Below are 21,298 nucleotides of genomic sequence, written 5' to 3'. Positions count from 1 at the left end.
AGGCGCAAAGTGGCCGACATAGGGAAGTATAACTTTGGGAAAATTGAGCAGGCTCTAAAGAACAGTCTTAGCCTGAAAGCGGTAAAGAGGAAATTAAGAATAGCCATAAAATCAGATGTATGCACTGAGGGACAAGGGGGGCAATGTTATTACTAACATGTACCGTCTGTTGCAGAAGTTTGCAGCCCAACGCGCCGGGCGGAGGAGCAGTATCGCTCTCGAGAGGCGGCGCTGCCTGGTGACGCAGCTATAATGACTGAGGAGGCTTGTTCTCTTCCCCTCATCGCGCGGCTGAGAGCAAAGATGTGCGATATCAACCGCGTGATGAGGGGAAGAGAACAAGCCTCCTCACTCTTTATAGCAGCGCCGCCTCTCGGGAGCGATACTGCTCCTCCACCCGGCGAGTTGGGCTGCAAACTTCTGCAACAGACGGTACATCATAATCAAGGTAGACGGATAGTTCTATAATGACCTCTACAGAAGGCATAGTAGTCAGGACAAGAAGAAAGTAGCTCTAATAGAGAGCAATCAGACGTTCCGGCAGTAGCGAAGGACGAAGTTAAGATAGCCTTAGAAACTGTGAATAGGGAAAAAGCAGCTGGGGAGCATCAGGCAAATACAGATTTGTTGAAGAATGGAGGCGATATTGTACTAGAAAAACTGGCCACCCAATTTGCTCAATGTCTGATCATATCGAATGTACCAGAACATGGAATAACACTAACATTATCTTAATTCATCAGAAAGGGGGCGCTAAGGAATAATGCTAACATTATCTTAATTTATCAGAAAGGGGACGCTAAGGACTTGTTAAATTACAGACAAATGAGCTTATCGTCACTTTAGGTGAAGATATCTATCAAGGTATTCACTAATAGGATCAGGGCAAGCTTAGACGTTTTTCACCCAAAGGAACAAGCGGATTTTAGAAAGGGTATTCTACCATCGATCACATCCACGCTATAAACTAGAAATAGAAAAGTGCTCGTAATATAACCAACCCCTATACATAGCATTCGTTGCCAATGAGAAAGCATATGACTCGGTCTAGACCTCAGTCGTCATACAGGCATTGCGAGATCAAGGTGTAGGTGAGCCATATGTGAAAGTACTGGAAAATGTAGGGGCTGCACAACAACCATAGTTGTGCATATAGAAATTGATGAAATTTCAAAGGTGTTAGGCAAAGATTCATGATCTCTCCTGTGCTATTTACAGCTTGCCTAGAGAGTATTCAAACGCATGTAATTGGAGCAGTTAGATATCAGGGTCAATGAAAAATGTCTCAGAAATCTACAATTCCCTGATGACGTTGTCTGTTAAACACATCAGGGGACCAACTCCAACTAATGATAAATGCTTCAGACAGGAGAAGCAAAACTTTAGGCCTAAAGATTAATATGCAGAAGATTAAGGTAATGCTGAACAGCCTGGGAAAGAAACTGTAGTTTAAATTAGGTGGCGAAATGTTGGAAGTGGCAGGCGAATAAGTCTACTTACGACAGGTAGTAACTGCAGATTCGGACCACGAAAGGGAAATAACTAGGACAATAGGATTGGGATGGAGTGCATTTGGAAGGCGCGCAGTCATTTAGACTAGTAGTGTACCGGTATCACTCAAAAAGAAGGTGTATAACAGTTGCATCCTACCAGTACTGACCTAGGGGCTGAAACACAGAGGGTAACGAAAGGGGTTCTATTTAAGTTGAGGACAACGCAGAGGGTCATAAAAAGGAAAATGGTGTGTTCAGCGTTAAGAGATAGGAAGAGTGCAGAATGGGTCAGAGAAATAACTCAGGTTCATTATCTTCATCATCACTATCATCAGCCTGGCTATATCCACGGCAGGGCGAAGGCCTCTCCCATTTTTCTCCAATTAACCCGGCTCTGTGCTAGCTGCATTCACTTGACCCCTGCAAACTTCTTTACCTAATCCGCCCACCTAACTTTCTGCAGCCTCCTGCTACGCTTTCCTTCCCTTGTAACCCAGTTTGTTAGCCTAAGCGAACATCGGTTATCCTCTCTTCACAATACATATCCTGCCCATGCCCATTTCGTCTTCTTAACTTCCACTAGAATGTCAGTAACGTGATTTCTCTGACCCACTCTGCACGCTTCCTATCTCTTAATGTTACCCCGACCATTTTTCGTTCCATAGCCCTCTGAGTTGTCCGAAACTTAAGTAGAACCCTCTTGGTTAGCCTCCACGCTTCAGCCCATAGCTGAGTACAGGTAAGATGCAACTGTTGTATACTTTCTCCTTGAGCGATACCGCTAAGCTGCTAGTCATAATCTGCGAGTGTTTGCCAAATGCGCTCCATCCCAATCTTATTCTTCTTGTTATTTCCTTTTCATGGTCCGGATCTGCGGTTACTACCTGTCCTAAGTAGACATATTCGCCTACTACTTCCAGTGCTTCCCTACCCAACGTAAACTGCTGTTCCTTCCCGAGGCTGTAGAACATTACCTTAGTCTTCTGCATATTGATTTTCAAGCCTACCTTTCTACCTTTCCTGTCTAGGTCATCAATCATTATTTGCAGTACATACCCCGAGTTGCTTGGCAAGGCAATGTTATCAGGAAATCACAGATTACTGAGGTATTCTCCATTTGCCATTATTCCTAACTGCTTCCATTCCAAGTCTCTGAATACTTCCTCTAAACAAGCTGTGAATAGTACTCGGGAGATCGTGTCTCCTTGCCTAACACCTTTCTTTATGGGAATTTTGTTAATTTCTTTATGCAGAACTATAGTTGCTGTGCAGCCGCTATATATATTTTCCAGCAATTTCACGTACGGCTCGTCTACCCCCTGATTTCTTAATGCCTGCATCACCGCCGAAATTTCAACTGAGTCAAACGCTTTTTCGTAATCGATGAATGCTATGTATAAGGGCTGGTTATATTCCGGGCATTTTTCTATCATCTGGTTGATGGTATGAATATGATCGACAGTAAAGTACCGTTTCCGAAACCCTGCTTGATCCTTTGCTTGATTGCAGTCTAAGGTTGTCCTGATTCTATTAGCGATTACCTTAGTAAATACCTTATACGTAACAGACAGTAAGCTGATTGGTCTGTAATTATTAAGGTCCTTAGAGTTTCCTTTCTTATGAATGAGGATAATGTTTGCATTCTTCCATGGTTCCGGTACCATCGATGACACCAGGCACTGCGTATATAGGGTGGCCAGTTTTTCTAGCACGATATGCCCCCGTCCTTTAACAAATCTGTAGTTATCTGATCTTCTCCAGCTGATTTCCCCCTTTTCATAGTTTCTAATGCTTTCTTACCCTCGTCCTTCTTCACTGGTGGAACGTGTAGCTGTTTTCCCCTACCGCCAATCTCATTAGGGTCCTGACTACTTTGGCTACTGTAGAGATCTGTATAGAACTCCTCAGCTACTTTTACTATCTTGTCATACTCGTGATGACGTTGCCCGCCTTATCCCTTAGCTCATACATCTGGTTTTTGCCTTGCCCAATTTTTTCTTTACCGCTTTAAGGCTTCCTCCGTTCTTCACAGCATGCTCACTGCCTCATTACTTAGCCGGCCGCGCAAGAAGATAATTCTGATAGGAAATTCGCCATTTCCTTGTTATCTTGAGTCTTTTTTTTTTTACCAATGGCGAAGAACAGCGCGGGGATGATTACCTCCACTATATTGCTCATCGCCTATCTACCGCGACGGCCTACATTTCCCGTGAGGCGGTTTGTGCAAGTTAAAGACACTTTATATCATTTGAATCTTCCCCTGGTTGCCCTGGCCTCTTTCACACCGCTCCCTAGCGCTTACCCACTGTCTTTCCCTACGAACTACATGATATTGCAACTACTGTTGAGCAGTAGCTGAGCGACGCTGCGGCGCGTAGTTTGTTGGCAGCACTATGCTTACGGGAAGCGCTCTGGCCAAGATGGTTGGGGTTGCTCGTTATATTAGGCGGCAGAGGACAAGTAATGTAACCAGAGTGACTTGTGTGCAACCCTCTCAAACCTTGTTTTGCATAGAACTGCTCCGCCACAACAGAGCTGGCTACTCGTCGCTCTAGATTTGCTAAGAAAACGCAATTGCTGCTGGGCCCAGTATGTCACACACCTGGCCCTCCGCCTTTTCTATACGCCCATGAAATTATTTTTCGTGCCGACCAGGTTGACCTTGTCACTCGCTCCCTCCTGCAAGCCCCTGTATCATTGCAGTAGGAGAACTACAAGTCACAGCTCATCGTCTTCTTCTTACTTGGGTCTCTCGTGAGGCTCCGAGTGCCGTCTCTCCGTGTTCGCCTTTCATAAAAACTTAGATAACGCTATTTCGACCGTATTGTATGCTGCGCCAAGTCAGATCTGCTACCTTCGTGATCGTCTCTGCCCTCTTGCGGTCCTCTTTCATCTCGTACAGCTCAAAATCATCTACGCTTCTCGACTAAAGCCCCACTAGCTACTATTATTTGAGAGGTTGTAATCCGCACGGCGTCGGTGCTTGTGTGCCCGGGGCCTGTGCTAAGAACGGAGTGATTGCTGATGTAGACGACAAACTGTGTGTGTTTTTGTGTCACTGGCATGCTCTCGCTGGCCGAGTCAATGGCGGCTGCCTATGCCTCAAGGTCCACTTTGCACCTTCAACCGTGTGCTGTGTGTAGTTCGCATCGCTGTTTTTATGTGCCTGTTGTGAACGCTGTATGCCCATAAATTGTTTTGGCTGAAATATCTAAAATGTTAAAGCGAGAGTGTACTGAAAATTATATTTTTCAAATCTAGATTTCTTGTGAGGAGACTCCAAATGCTGCTTTTTATTCCGCGCTATCGTGTTAGGTATCAAAAAAGCCATGTATGGAAAAAATGTAAAACCTAGTATGTTGTGGTATATTAAGAATTCGGTTTTTTCTCAGTCGTAGTTCGGTGATAAAAATTTGTATATTCTCACACAATATTTTATTTGCAGTGCCAATAGTTTCTTGGAATTATTGTGCTCAAGAATATTTTAAGAAGTTCCTTTTACTAATGCTGTTTTTTACATTTCACAGTACTGTCCTTCTCATGACTGTCGTGCAGCCAACGGTACATACACAAATAATGGTGAGACGTGCAAGGTATGCAAAGCACGTTGGCTTTGATTGCACTTTTTGACTGCACAATTTATATCGGTGTTTCAAGGCCCTGGTCAATTATTACTTGATACTTTCAGAAGCTATTTTACAAACGTTCCCAGCACTCTTATTAGGAGCCAGTTATGTCCTCATATATCTTCCTGAAGCTCAGAAAATATTTGGGCCAAAAAGTGATTGCTTCTTAATAAGATAGCTGGATAGTGTCGCCAAAATGTATTAATACTTTCTCGACAACCTTGATTATTTCTACGCAGTAAGACAACGAATTCGTGTAAAAATGCGTGAAAATTAAGTACCGTCTTTTTGCTTCAAATTGGACCTTTCTAGCGATTGTTTATTCTTAATATTTATATACAGTCAAAGTTACCTGTCCAAGTTATGCGGATATATTAGAAAGAGCAAGGCCTTTTCTTGCAAGTGCATGATTGCCTCCATGTCCAATGGCGCCATAGCGGAACTTTATGGTCTGATGATTGTGACAAGAAAGTGAACAAATCACATTCACCGGCCGATGACAGATAGATCCAGTGCATGCAGAAAAAATGTGCGGCTGGAGCTTGAAGATTAATTCTTCACAAAGTAGTATACTGGACAAAATCTAATGTTCAATGTACCAGAAAAAATTCCTGTACCCCGTTGTCGGGGGATGTCAATAATTCAATGTTCGTTTTGTGCATCATTTTAATTAATATTAAAAAATATTCAGTGCAAAGTGTGCAATGATTTTATTCAAATAATTTCAGCTATGTGCAACTACTTCCAGGTTGTTCAGAATCGCGCAAGATATTTTTGGCAAGCGTAACTAGGTTTAAAATATGCTACAAGAATGGCAAAGAAACTTTCCCCTGCACTATTCCACCACACAACAAAGTACCTACCCTAAATGGTGGAACGAGAGGGAGATGGCTACACGGTAAGAAACAGCACTGAGCAAGGGCACAGAGGTGAAGTCTCAGTTCGCAGGTCAAGACACATGTCGACAAGAGGACTTGTCTTCTTCTGGCCCAGACGAATACAAGTGCACTTGTCGAAACGTTTTTTGACCTGCGAATTAAGGCTTTCCCCCTCTGCCCTTGTTCAGTAATCTTTCATACCCTGAGTGGTGAAGGGCAGGCGACGTGCGTCCTCTCTACTATGTTAAAGCGCTTACGTTTAAGCGCGGCCTTAGGTGTAGGACGAAGCCAATCCCCTTAATGCTTCCTTTTCTCTGCAACGCGGTGTGGTGTAGTCGCTAGCTGGTGGGTTGGTCCCGCTCGCACGTTTACTGCAACCTTGTTTCCTCCCATCTTTCACTAGCAGGATGCCTCAGGACTCAAAGAGTGCCTTCGCTTGCCTGTTCAGCCACTATCACATCCCCGCATACCTTCGTCAGCTCGGGTGATCCGTCCCATCGGGAATGAGAAAGTATCAAATCCCTCACTTGGCGGGGCAGAAGGCATATGATTCTCGAAAGTAGCTGTCGCATTGTCTACGTGAGCATTTGGTTTAGCAGGGAGCAGGCTCTTCAGCTTCAAGTGAATATTTCTACTGGTTCGGGATTGCGCGCGATTCCGAACGCCTGAGTGCTTGTACAGCGGTCCCCGTAGCTCAGTCCCCTTTTCTGAAGCTGAGCCCCTGAACGGTTAGAAAAGTGGTTAGGCAACTGCACTGACGAGGTGACCGACACAGCAGCCTCTGTATGCAGTACGCAAAACGCAGCCTCAATTCTGATGCGCGTGATCGGCAGACAAATGCTGTCCATCCGCGCCACCTGTCTGATCCGCACGCACTCGCCGACGAAATCCTGAAATAAAACAAATGAAGGGTGCGGCGGAATTGTTCAGACCGCGACACCGTTTTCCCGTCACTCCCAGTTCACGTTTCTACGGCTCCGGCAGGCTCATGTTCTCTGCGTCGGATGTGACGAGGAAAAAAAAACCCCTTTCCCTTAGACGGCCCCTCGCAATGTGCCCGGGTTCATTAAGTGGAAACAGACTGCCAGTTTCCTCTATTCAAATGCTTTCGAACATTCCCTCTTCCTCTTTTGTCATTCAAAGTTGTTTCTCACGTTGCCCTATTTTCGCGATCCTCCTCACTTCTTTCTATCTCTGCAAATGGGGCATGTACACGATTTTCATTCCGCCATGGGCATTCACGAAAGGGCTGTGGGGCTCTGCGACTGCCCGCCAACTTTCTTTACATGTGTTGCGCCCCACCTCAAACTTCTGCGTGCCTGCCGCGCGTTCTAAGCTTTTATTTTCGGGCATGTCTTAGCCGCGTCTGCCTGCGTCCCTTCAGGGTGGTAAACTGCTCTAGGCAGACTTCTTCTACTACTTTGTCTCGGTCCTCACAGATCTCGGCGGCTTTGAGCCACTCGAGCAGATTTGATTTCCGTGTAAATAATCTTCGGAAATGACTCAGAAGGCGTATTCTTGCTTTTCTGAACCGTCATCGGAAGGCGTCCGCCGCGAGGTGGTACTTCTTAAGAAAAGTTTCTTTTACTTTCTCATAATCGTCCTCTTTCTGTAAGAAAACAAAGCAAGCACGTCGACCAAAGTGAAACAAACCAGAGGTGCTGGGCAAGACGCAACGAGCAACCTCGTTTTTTTTACAAAGGCGATAAAAATTGACTAAGAAAAGCCCGATATCCTCAACAATTGGAAAAGCTGAGGGCAGGTCTCTCACCTTATGCGGCTTCAATGCCACAGTGCTCGCAACAGCGGCGTCGTTTGATTTCGTCAATTTTGCCTAAGCTTCCAGTCGCTTGCTTTGTAGACGCTCCGGAATATATTCTTTTTTTCTTTCCATCCCAATTTACCTTTTTTTCTCATTACGCAAAATTTCCTACTAGTCAAATGGAAATAACACGCAAGCCCAGTAGTTTTCAAACAAGTGTTACGCTCCACAGTGGCCGCTATAGCGATGCCCTAGCGAAGACAATATCTCAAAGTTCTCACCGAAAACAACTCTTGATTTGAGAACACTGGGGAAAGCAATGATGTAGAGGCAGGATCTTCATACGTTTCCTATTCAGAATTAAAAAGAAGTCACACTAATCCAGAACTTGCATGCACTATGATTCCCCGAATTATCAAAATTTATTCTAATAAAGAACAGGTTTTCCATTGATAAATTTTTTAAAGGTATTGTACACGTAGAATAATATTTCATAAGGAAGAAACAAGAATTATAAATATCGATCAGGTTCTTATCAAAAAGCCATAGAATTAAAATGCTTATTTCTTGATCCGCGCCCCCAGCTGTATCAAAAATGTGGTAATTCCAAGCAGCAGTGGGAAATGCGGTCTCCGAACCGCTGCCTTTTTGTTGGCATTCATAGTGTTCAAATAAATGGTATACAATTCTGGGCAACGCTTTAGAATTCAACCAGTACCAATTAAGTCCTCTTTGATATCGATGACAGTACCTTGTCTCTCTTAACCACTAATAACGTCTGTCGCTTTATTTTTCAATGTCATCACCGGCAGCAAAAATTAATTCGGGGTGGATGAAATCATGTCACAGGTTAGCATAATCCGATTGGGCAAGGTGTCTTAGAGTGAAGTCTGCTGTTGCCTCTTTCGAAGGATGCAGACTCAACTCAATGAATGAAATCATTATTAATAGTGTTTGATGTTTTGTATCAATGTTTTTGTTCGATCAATGAAATGCGTATTCTAGGATTTTAGAGTGTTTTGTTTTCAATTTCTTGATGGCTTTAACGTTCTTGAGTGATTAGGCAACAAAAGAAAACTTTTGTATTCGATTCGACTCAGAATAACATACTATTCTCAGAACGCTACAAACCACACAGTAGAGAATCTCGTGATTGCGAATAATTCTTCTTTATTAATATATCAAATTTATTATGTTAGAATTGGTAATCAGTTGACTCATACTTACGTGGCCACATTCTTTGTTGCAGTTGACGTTAGTCTTGGGCCTTGATGCCAAGGTGCCGGAAGGCATGCCTATCTGTGGCCGATGTAAGAACGGGTCATGTACGGATCTTGAATGGCCGGGATTGAACGATGCAAAATTACGTGCATAAAGTGCACAAGTAGACTCATGTCGTAACGTCAAATGCAAATAAATAAACAACTGACAAACGCTTGCGATTTAGTATTCTATTGCATTTTGTTCCCATTATATATTATTTCTACGAGAAAATGTCTTTAATAAACAAAATAGAGGCTGTGGTTAAGCGCTCAACATAATTATTTTGATATTACAGCAAGATCTCGGCAAGAAAGGTGAGTTAGTTCTGCCCTTGACGGCGGTGTTATTGTGCCGACCATTCTTTAAAACTAGGCGATGGTTGTGGTGTTTGTTAGGAGGGCCGGGCTGTGGTCCTAAAGTAAATGAGTGCTGACCAGTACTTCTTACCTCTATGTACAACTTTGGTACATGTGTTGACTATTTTGGACATGTGCGAGTATTCTTGCAGTTGGTTCTGGCCAGTTAGCAGCGCCTTGCGATTAAATGAAATAGTAGGACAGAGCAAATGCTTGTATATTTTGCTCCTCTCTGAACACAACATTGACGTTTTTATAGCAGTATCTCCTCACACGGACTGCAAAACTCAATCTCGTATAACCCGGAAACCGCCTGTTCTCCTCCAAAAGTTGCATAGAGATTCGAAACTCCATCAAAGACTGCGCTAAGGTTCAGCTCCTTGAAAGGGCTGTTTTGATCCTGCTCGCTCATGAGAAAGAAACATAATGCTATGCGTGGAGTTTCATCAATGCTTATGTGTCCTTAACAAGGAGCATAAACCTTTTGAGTGCTTGCGTCACGCATTGAGCCCAAGGATCAAGGCTGGTTCATCTTTCTGGAAGGCAAATCTTGTTCAATATTTGTGACAGCTACATTTCAGGACCAGCAATATAGGATCAACGTAACATCAGTTCCTGCATCCTTTCATTCTTCTAGCAATTTTATACAAGCAAGTCCTTAAGTTTTCAAGATAAATTTTTCTGGATTCGTCAGGAAGGTTCTCAACTTTACCTACAGAAAAGAGTGTCACTAGCTTTATTTGAGGTCACTGGACCTACTCCCAAAGTTTACAAAGATAAGGCTTCATATTAGCCTTCGCTTGTGTTAGGTCGAGAACGTAGATAATGGACGCACAAATTTAAACATTCATGTGCAGCTGTTTTACAGAGGGTACGTCGTCTTTCTAACAAATTTAGAGGAGTGAGCTAATTTGCTTTTCGCATCCTAGGTATGGCTATTCTAGCGAAAAAGACATGGCGCTCCCGTACATACGTTATACCTCAGCGAGATCGAGAATCTCGAACGCTTTCATGAGCCTGTTAAGTGAACTAGATCTGGGCTTTCAGCACACCAAGGTATTTAGTAAAGTCATTCAATGAATCAATTTAAGCACTCTTAAATGCAGTTAAATTCACCTATCTTCTATATAAAACAGTGCACGTCGATCTAATTAGTCTTTACTCAATGAAAACTTAGCTTAACGAAAGCTTGTCTTCTGAGAACATTCTACACTGCAGCGCAGTAGACGTGATTAAAAGGCACTTTTAGAAGAATTCCTGGAAGGGGAAGTATAGGCATGCAAATTATCACTACTTGTTCTGAGTATTGGTTGCCACTTCGCTCTCTTTGGCACATTTAGGGTTGGTGTTGTAGGGTTGGTTCAATGTAGCTGGCGTGAAATCCTTGAGGTAGCTTTGGAAAACAATGCCAAATTTCTTGAAGAGCTGAAGGAAGCCATGCGCCTTTCGTTATTAGTCACAATATTAAGGTCTGCGATCTTTTCCTTTAATCACTATCATTTTTGCGCGAACTTACCGTTGAATCAATACAGAGAAGAGGGAAGGTGGCCGCGCTTCAAGCAGTGTCATCCCATTCAGTGGGCTATATTTCTCGCTGGCTACAGTACGCAGCCCAATCTCGCGAGCACTGCAATAGCTAGTGGCCCTTAAAGCTTTGTCCATACACCACGCTTTGTGACTAGCGATTCAGACCTGTGGCTAACGCCTCAGATGGCAAGGGAGGGCGTTGATTTTAAAGGACACATCAAATTTAATCCAAAGATTGCGCAAGCTATTTGTAATGTGTCAGAAAACTTGACGTCCAGCTCTTACATCGACAGATTGTTCAGTGTTGCACACGATGCCTTGGCGAGGAAACCTCAAATCATCGACGACAGCCTAGGGAAAAAAACTTGTTTAAAACAAAGAAATTCTAAATTCTTCAAACAAGCCGCACTGCTTTATTACAGTTTAAGTTTCTACTACAGCAATAAAGATGGAAGCACAATTACTCAAATGTGATTGATTGCGGTTATTTATCTAATCAGGTTCCTTTCTGGAGCTGTAAATGCCTAACGTAATATGTTGTATCTTACATAAAGTGATTGTAATTGAAATCAGTTACGTTCTGTAAAGTGCACAGGATTTAAGTTAGCAGTACGATCGCACAAGTCAAAATTATATCTTCGCGCGTTTACGGTACCTTGAGTAAAGACATACCACCGCAAATGAAGAGGTAATATGCATGCATTCACGAAACGGTATGTCCAGTAGCATGAAAAAGCTAACAAAAGCTAGAAATAAGAAACCAGCATCAACTTGCAGACAGTCGACTTAGTTATCATTCGGCATTACTGGACACCCATCCATATTTCTACGAGGTGCAGAGGGTTTTTATTGGCAACTTTCATTTTCTTCCCAAATGGTTTCAACCTGCACATGGCCATTCGTGAACTTGTTGCTAATAGGCTGAATCCAGACGTTCAGTGGAGAAAAAAGGTGTTAAAATGGTAGGATAATAATGGATATATTTAAGGTGTGCTGCCAAACATATCAACGAGGAGGTCCCGAGATGGTAGCGGAATTTTATGATCTATGGAACATTAAAGAATGTTTATTGAACACTTTACCTCCTGCTGAGGTCTCTCCCGAGTTCTTGTTTCTGAAATAGATGATTCATCAGGTTGATTAAGAAGTTTCACACGGGGGAGATGATTTCAGTGGCTTCCCTAGGTGAACGATCGTTGATGTTAAGCGACATCCATACTGTATGCAACAGGTCTGGTTCACCTTGCTATGACACCTTGGAACCAGCCTGACAAGATTATGTAGTTAAATGCAAGAACGAGTTCACCATCTTCTAACGGGTAAGCAAGTTTTGGCCTCTCTGCTTCTCTTCCAAATCGCTAGAACATGCCCTATCATCCAGCCTAATGAGCCGTCTTGATTCCATGAACTTCTTTTATCACTAACAACATGGTTTTCGAAAACGCTACTCCTGCGAAACATAATGGCAGATTTCACTCATGACATCATTCAATGTATAGATGAAAAAAATTCAAGTGGACGCTATATTTTAAGATGTTTCTAAGGCCTTGGGCCTGTTTTCCGCACTCACACTTGCTCACAAAACTTTCTTCTCTAGGCATCCCTCTTGACCTAATAACTCGGATAAACCAGTTTTTTCATGAGCGCAGATATTCACATCAAGCAATGGCTACCGCTCATACTATTTTGATGTTACTTGAGGTGTCCCCTTGGGGACCGGCTTATCCTTGCTAATTTTACGCATTTACATCAATGTTCTCCCAACTAACATAGATACTAAACTAAGAATATTGGCGGATGACTGTCATTTACAGTTCCATTCGTCATTTCACCGATAGCCACTATACTACAAAAGGACATTGATACAATATCCATATTGTTAGACACTTGGTAGGACTAGGAGTTAGGTATTTTTGGGTGCCCATCTTTTATTGCGATTTGATAACGATAAGAATGCGCTTCCGAAGCCTATAACTGTACAAAAAATATTCGACACCAAGGGTGAAACATTTGCTTACTCGTTCCCTTTTCCACTTCTTTTTCTGGCATGCATGATGGTTCTGCGCGTGCCCAGTTATTTCTCTTAGTCTTTGGTACAAGCGCCGATCATGCGGCTAAGTAATGGAAACTGCACCTATAGGCAAGTCACGTAAGGCAGAAGGCATTTGTCGACGTCCAAGACTTACAGCAACATATTTATTGGCGAAAAGCCACTGAATATTGTATCGACGTTTATGGTCTGAACGATGAAAAGAAAGACGCAGTACAGTGCCTACGGAAGACGAGGAGGTGGTAAGACAGCTCTATCTGATTTTTGCACAGCTGTAGTTAATAAATTTAAACTTACAGCGGTATCCAAGCCGCAAGAGAGATAGTGAACCTAAGCGAGGGTTGAAAGTTTGACAGCAGCACTCACTGGTCAACAGAGGTATGAGTAGTGAAATTATTCCCGACATCTGCGAAAATTACGCTATGTTTACGTTAGCCACTCTTTACCTCAGCTTCTTATTAAGGTTTCGCTCCCATTTTATAAGTGCGTGGACAAGAGATTCCATTCGAATGATTTTTGCGCGCCTCTGTATCCAGACCACACGTCTCTGGTTTCCTCTAGCGGCTCTTCAAACTTGCAATATAGCCAAAAATTACTGACTCCTTTCAGTGCATTTCTAGTCGGTAAACGCAATTAGAATGCTTCACCTAATCTTAATTCTAAGGATCAAGATTGTAGGGGCACTAGTTCAAGGTATGCACTGAAAATGCTGCACTTTGATTTTTCTTAGAAGTATATGGGCGGATGCGCGAACCTGTGAATCAGTGTGGGGGAGAAACCTCGATCCATCCCAGACAGCATTGGCCGACTGCCGACCTATGGCCAGTCATCGGCAGCTGGTCGGCAGCCGACCTGCCGGCATTCGGTGCTCGTTCGAATGACGGCCCATGGTTGACCACGTACCAGGTAGGACGGAAGTCGGCCATCAACCAAGGCCCAAACTCAGGCACCCGACTGAACGCCGACCAATTCGGCCACGGTAGCTCGGCCAATGGGCGGCCCATGGCCGGCCATGTATTAGGTAGGGCAGAAGTCGGCCAGCATCCATGGCCCGAGCTTGTAACCCCGACTGAACGCCGACCTGTTTGGCAACGGTTGCTCGGGCATTTGGCTGCCCACGGTCGGCCGCGTGCCATGTTGGCCAGGAAGCTGGCTAGCACTCACGACCCAATATGCCTGTAGTGGACGCCGATTACCTCCCTGGATCTACTTAACATCTTGTACAAATCCAGTTGTCAGTGAGAACGCGCATACAAAACAAAACCGCGTGGTCATAGCACGATCATGTGACATTAAATTAGTGATTAGAAGACACCTTTTTCATTGCCGAGAAAGAAAACGTTGCCGCAAGTTGATCGAATAAATGACCGTTTTCTGCTCGCAGGAACTAAGCGCAGCATCGTATGTTTACCTGGGGAAAGGACCGAATACGATGTGTGCACTTTCTAGATGCAATCCCTGAAAAATCAAAAGTAGGAAGACTGTCGAGTTTGCCATTTTAGTTCCACACGGTGGTAAAAAAAGAAAAAATGGCAGCTTTTCGCGCAGACTGCGAGCATGGCAAGCCCCCCTATTGCAGCAGTACAGAAAATGTACGGATTCCATACGTTTTTCGCATCACACTTACAGAAAACAAGCGGATTTCATACGTTCGTTTCGGAAGTCCTTGCGGAACTTACGGATTTCATGCTGCGGATGCGGATGGTCGTGTGCGGAGAACATATAGACGTCATGCAATTGATACGGATGTCCTAATAGAGTGTACGGAGCATGTACGGCGATTGCGGACGGATGTGTGCGGAGCATACGGATTCCTCACTGACATGATGCGGTAACTACGGAGTGCGTACGGTTGATGCGGATACTCCGTTCCGCGTAAGCGGAATCCTCTCTGTACAGGCCGGCAAATGCGGAAGATACGGACTTCACCACAGCTACTCGCTTGAGCCACGTGTCCCGAACGCAGTCGTTGCAAATAATTAATGAGGCTGTTTCGCTCACTTTTTATACATTTATTGAGAGGATCATGCGTATATGTATAAGCCATGTAAAGACTATGGCTCGCGGTGACAATTAAGACGCACCAAAAATGGCTCGCGCGGCGGTAATAGCAGTTTAAGACGCACTGCAGTCGATCGGTAGCATGAACAATCGCCACGCCTTGGCCGCTATCACTTTGCATGTTATCAGCGTTCATTGAACGCACGGATATGTACCGAAAACAACCGCGAACTTCGGAAGAAAAAAATAGCACGGTCCTATTCATTCTTCTCCGCAATCCGTTCGCGGTTGATTGTGTCATTGCCGATCTTTGCTTAGAAGCGTTTTTTTGGTGACGCTGCGCAATTGTGATGAGTTGCTTGAGCCTGAAAAGCTGAGTGACCGAAGGTATTTGAAAACAGTGCTACATGTGTTTTAATAGAGGTTCACAAGAATATCGGCATGCATGCGAGCCTTCTGAAAGGGTTCGTCTTCTGCAATTTAATTTCATTTATTTTCCCCTGAGGGCATTACATAAGGGGGAGCAAACTTAATATGCAATGCGAACAAGAACGGGAAAACAATGGAACAACAAGAAAACAGAAACGAGAGAAATAGTGCATGGCCGGTTTAAACGGAACAATATTAAAAATAAAAATAACAACATACCATAAGTAAATGATGCCGAAACTGTTATATAAATCTATGTTATATGCATGAAGTATTAAACACGCGAAAAAAGGCAAGACAATGTAAGCGCTGTCCCCTGCCCCCCCCCCCCGCGCGCCCACAATTCCGGCGACGTCACCATCAATGCTTTCACAAAAGTTGGTCGTTCAGTTTTACCCTGAATGATTTACAATCAGTACATGATACGATGGTGTTTGGCAGGGCGTTCCACATATTGCATCTGGAAAAATGAAGAATTTAGTGCTAATAACGTGCAACAGTTAATATGTGCAATGCTATGATTTGGTAGCAACTTTACTGGATTAAGTGAGTGATGAGCATTTTGCATTTTGGAGGTGCTAAAATTCTTCAAAAACAAAGTCAATCTTGTTTTAAACAATACTCTGATGCCCCCAGGTTCTTTAGCTTTTGCAAGTCAATTCACAGTTTCATCTCACGCTCATAAGTTTTTGAAAGTTCGTTTGAAGGCAGGTTGTCTCACACCAATACAGTCAGAATGGCTCTGGATGTTATCACAAAACACAAGTCCGGCTACATAAAACAGGAATCTAACTTTCTTAAGTGAAGGGGGTTCTGAACACATACAGAGCATGAACAAACAGCAACTTTAATGATAGATGAAATGCAACTTGAAGCAAATTTTGATCGCAAAGCTGGCTTGGCTGCTATTTAGTTGTGAAGTCCTGCGAAAGCCGTCCACATATTCATGCTCCAGGGGTTCTTCAAACAGACGTACCCATTCTACTTGTGGCACAACTTGATGCTAAGGTGCTGCATGACTTTCTTTGGAGGCTTATTATTGACGTGGAGGCATCTGTTTTTGAATTAGAGCATTGATATCAGACAATAACTTCATAGATAGGAAAGCTATGTGAATCTTTGCTTAGCCTGCAAGGCAATAGCATTGTGTACCAGCATCCTGCCAATCCCTCACACCCCCTATTTCTTCTAGTAGACCTAATTTACTAGCTTAAGTGTAGTTTTGTTTAGCTAAGTGTATAAGCTTCATTTTGCAGGCACTACTTCAAAATATCTATGGCATATTTATTGCTGGGTACAAGTAAAGAGAAAGCAGCAGCAGGTATTTAGCCACAGTTAGAAGCACCCTGTACCCTGTAGAGTATAATGACAATGTGATTTACAACATGCTCAAGAAAACAGTAACCAGCTTGAACTTTAGAGTAGTTGAATGCACCTTAATACAAAACAGCAAGACACTGAAAATATTCTGTTAGCAGCTAGCAGCAAAGTTTTGCCATCACTGCACTCCCACGTTTATTAACAGTAGCTGCGTCTTAAAAATTGTGGGCCATACTGAGTGACATTTCATCATAATCTAGTCAGAGTGCACTGTACAAAGCATATGCTCACTATGGTGGCTCAGTGCTTACGGGGCTTGATATAAACCCAAAGACGAATTCAATCCTAGCCACAATGGTTGCTTTTCAATGGAGGTGAAAAGCATGGTGCCTGTCTACTGTACAATTCCACTGCACATGAAAAAAATAAACCACAGGTAATTGAAATTGCCATAACCATCAAGAGGGTTTCTAGTTGGGCTAGTTGGTGACTGACATGTTCAAATATTGTTGTGCTTAAGAACAACTGACGTAAAGAACGATGTGAAACACAAAAGTGCAAACTATCAACTGAACTTTTATTGCGATGAACATACATATATAGCATTACACATAACAACATCACAAAAATCGTCAAGTCAGCAAAGTAGCTATTGTCTCAAGGGTGAATGTGGTATCTCCTTCACAAAAAAAAAGAAAAAAAAAACCATTTGTCTCCTTTTCTTTATTTTCCCAAGAATTCCCTTTCTTCTTTCGATAGGGGGACCGAAGGGTCGCTTACACATGTCCCATTCCCGGATTCGATACAGTGGGCCTCCCACAGTTCCCTTGTTAGCTTGTCTTTAGATTTCAGAAGAACTGCCGTCTCATTGAAAAATGATGCACAATCTTTGCATCTAGCGCAGTGTGGCACCAGATTTCCAGATACACTAATTTGGTTACAGTTGTACCTGTGCTCTCTGAGCCTTTCGTTAAGGCATCTTCCCGTTTGCCCCACATATGCATGACCGCATGAGAGCGTGCATATTTTTTTTTTGTGAAGGAGATATCACGTTCACCCTTGAGACGATAGCTACTTTGCTGACTTGTCGATTTTTATGATGTTGGTATGTGTAATGCTATATATGTGTGTTCATCGCAGTAAAACTTCAGTTGATAGTTTGCACTCTTGTGTTTCGTGTCGTTCTTTACGTCGGTGTTTCTTAAGAGCAACAATGTTTGAACATTGCCATAACCCATATTGGCAGCATCTCTCATAGACTAAGTCGCTTTGGGATATGTTAAACCCTATAAGCCAAACTGAGAGTACAAGCAAAGTATTAAATCTTAATCCCGCTCAATAAGGTTTGGCAAATCACATACATATATGCTGTGTTATCAGCTGGAAATTCAATGAGAAGGCATGATGCTGCAATATTATTCAATTTCAATATTGACAGAGCAGTCAGAAGAGACAAAAAGCGCTCAGTAATGTGTCTTCGCAGCCTGTGTGTACTATCAATGCAAACCAGTTTCTTACAAAGAAAAATAGTACTAGTACCATCAAAATGATGGCCTCTGCTGACAGGCTAGGTTTGCAGTTGGCATGACCAAGAAGACATGCTCCATCAATATGTGTGTAGCTGTAGCAGTCAGTGGATTAGCCAGCATGGCATTAATGAGGTCTTTCACTTATCTCTCAAAGGAATGAAGTGTTGAGCTACAGCTGTTGTAGCAATACTAGCTTCTCCACCACCTTATTTGGCACCCATTTTGCACCAGTTATCATTTTAATGAGCCTGCCACTCCCATTCTCAAAAACAAAAACATTTGTCCCCACAGATATCCAAAGTTTCTAATAGCTGTTACGAGGTGAAGCAATTGATGCAGATTGAATATCATCATTCGTCGGTTATAGAGTCTTCATCCAACAAACTCCTGTAACAAGTGACCTGCACCACAGAAATGAACAAATAAAGCATGTATTAGCACTGGCAAAACATTCTGTGCAATAAGCAAAACAATTGCAAAGGCAGGAAAGTTGGGTTTGTTCAGCCTGTTGTGATAGGATCTGCTGTATTTGACTGGGTGCCCATTTTGTTTTCCTGGGGAATATTATTCATTTTAGCTATGTGCTAAAATATGACTATAAAGCATACATCGGCATCTTCATGCACAATCTCACACATGGATTCTGGTTAGTTCAATTGTCCGACAAATATCAAATTTGATACTCTGCATGGCATAACAAATTTTTTATCCCTATTAAAATGAAGTGATACCTTGTTAACTGAAATTACGCCTTGTAAAATGCACTGCATTATTTAATGCGCAATATCCACAATGGTAGACGTATACCAGTTAACAGCTCCGTGTCATTTCAACCCCCTGGGGTTCTTCAAAGTGCACTGGTGTCATGCAGTACACGGGTGCCTTGCTTTTCATCTCCAATGAAAAGCAGCAGTCACGTCCTGGGTTTGAACTTGCATCCTTGGGCACAGCGATCAAGTGCCCTAACCACTGATCCTTTGCAGAGGAACAAATCCACCAAGAGTGCAAGCTCAACTGTTACTTAGTATTTGAACAGCTACTATTATTATGTTGTGACGTCCAGCAATTGCTTTGTCTGAGGAATGTGTAAATGACAATATTTACAGCTCTCATTTAGTTTAATTGAAGCCAGTGATTGCAATCCCTGTACATTTTGAAATATGTCGTATGTATCTTTCTTATTAATCTCTTTTATGTCATGCATAATTGTTAGAAAAGTGTGAACTATTAAAATATTGAAACAACATAGCTGAATAAAATTTTTCAACTTACCAGTATGCTGTAGCTGTTCTTCACTCAACTCTTCTAAAAGTAGTATGAATACTGCATCAACAAGCAGCATGAAATACTTTAAATTCGGTTAGGGAAGGATGCCTGAATAGCACAGCACAGTATAAAATAGGAGCCACATCTCGCCACCGGTTGGCAGTGGCATGTACATCTCAGGTCAATAATATGTCAGAGCATATACTACAATGATAACAGAGTGGTATAAAATAGTGTTGTTTACATATATGTATATGAACTTCAACTTGTATTATTTGCTCCCTTGCCTTGTTTCAGACAGATGTGAAAATATTGCAAGAGAAAATTTCACACCCAAAGTTGAGAAATAAATTATTGTAAATTTGACAATTTTTGACCATGCCACCCCCCTCCCCCCCCCCACCCCCCCATCATGTCCTGCATTTCACTAGTAGGAAAATGGTCACCCAGAAGTGCACTCATTTTTTTTTATTATTCAAAGGCTTGCTTGTGGCATATAGAATGAGGCTGTCTTCTTAAAGGAAGTCATGCAGTCTATTTTCTTCAAGAAACCGGAGCAAGCTCCGGCTCTTAATATTGTCCATTAGCCACACGTGTAAATCTTCTTGTAGTTGTCTTATTCTTGACGGCTGCATTCCTGGGCACGTCCATAAAAGGTGGCGAAGACCCACCTCGGCAGTTGGCCTTGTACACTTAGGGCATGTACTCTGCACTGCATCCTCTTCAGAGCCCCGTCGGCATGTCACCGATGGGGTAAGGGCCTTAATCCTTGTAAGGGACACCTCTCTCTATGTTATGAGGGAGGGATTAAGTATAGTAACAGGACGTATAGACGTAACTGCATACTTTGTTCTCCTGAGTTAATGCTGAATGCAATGAGACAAAATCGAAGTAGGAGCATTTAATGTGATGGTCATATAATTGCAGAGGAAACCTATGGTAAAAAATGTGTGCTAATATAATCGGGCATACAGGGCATGATATGGCTTCAAACTTTCATTTTTGTGCAGCTGTATGAATCAAGTCATATATCAAGTGGCAGTCTGCAAGTCGGACTTGAACATAGCAGCATTGCATGCAAATAAAGCTATACAATAAAGGCATGAAACGCGACAACACTTCGTCTCCGGGCCTCGTTACAGTTTGCGCCATTCTAAGACCATGCTGGGGACCAACCCTTCGATTTTAGCTGTGATGGTATTGGACTGTACATTTAATGCATGGATACTGAACTTAACATATGCTGGGGCACTTAGATTTACTGCAAAATTACGCTGGTAACGACGTTAGATCGACGTACTGTGCCACAAAAATTAAACAGTAGTATGTGGTTATTTATCATTAGATATCAAAAAGGGAGGAAAAGATGTTTGCTATCCCCGGCAGCACCTGGCTGAGGCGGCGAAAATAAAAGGATAGTAAGGAAGCGGTAGAGGAAATCAAAGAAGAGCGACAGAGAGAAAGGGCAGGGTAGGCAAAAATAAGAAAATAAAGATATATACACTATATATGGTATAATGTACAGTAGAATCGCGACCGCGCCCTTCGCAGTAATGTGGTGGTCACAAAAAAAAAATTAATAGCACAAAATTTGCATCACGTGATATAATAATACCGCGGTAGTATGTGTGCTGCTATGAATGCACACGTTAATGAGTAACACGTCCTCCACCAAAGCGCATAGAAAATGGGGTAATGTGAACGCGCGGTTATGTTAACCTCCGTGATTATGAGAGTGTATATTTGTTTCCTTTGGCCATATGACCACGGTGGACATCAGTAATAAAATGATAATTTT

General features: G+C 42.8%; 1 protein-coding gene across 1 annotated transcript in view; it reads left to right on the top strand.

Annotated features, from left to right (window-relative positions):
- The window catches only part of LOC146195949 (uncharacterized), a 48,693-nt gene extending 39,497 nt beyond the window's left edge, over window positions 1–9,196 (top strand). The window contains exons 5-6 of the mRNA XM_084596304.1: window positions 5,021–5,086; window positions 9,009–9,196. Of these exons, the coding sequence (XP_084452430.1) occupies window positions 5,021–5,086; window positions 9,009–9,134 (192 nt within the window). The 3' untranslated portion in view covers window positions 9,135–9,196. The remainder of the gene's footprint in view (window positions 1–5,020; window positions 5,087–9,008) is intronic.
- The last annotated feature ends 12,102 nt before the right edge of the window (window positions 9,197–21,298 follow it).

The sequence above is a fragment of the Amblyomma maculatum genome, chromosome 3 (assembly GCF_055883805.1).
Source record: "Amblyomma maculatum isolate TAMU_Amacu chromosome 3, ASM5588380v1, whole genome shotgun sequence".
Taxonomy (NCBI): domain Eukaryota; kingdom Metazoa; phylum Arthropoda; class Arachnida; order Ixodida; family Ixodidae; genus Amblyomma; species Amblyomma maculatum.
Note: the sequence above shows the minus strand (reverse complement) of the source record. Positions and strands in the feature narration are given on the sequence as shown.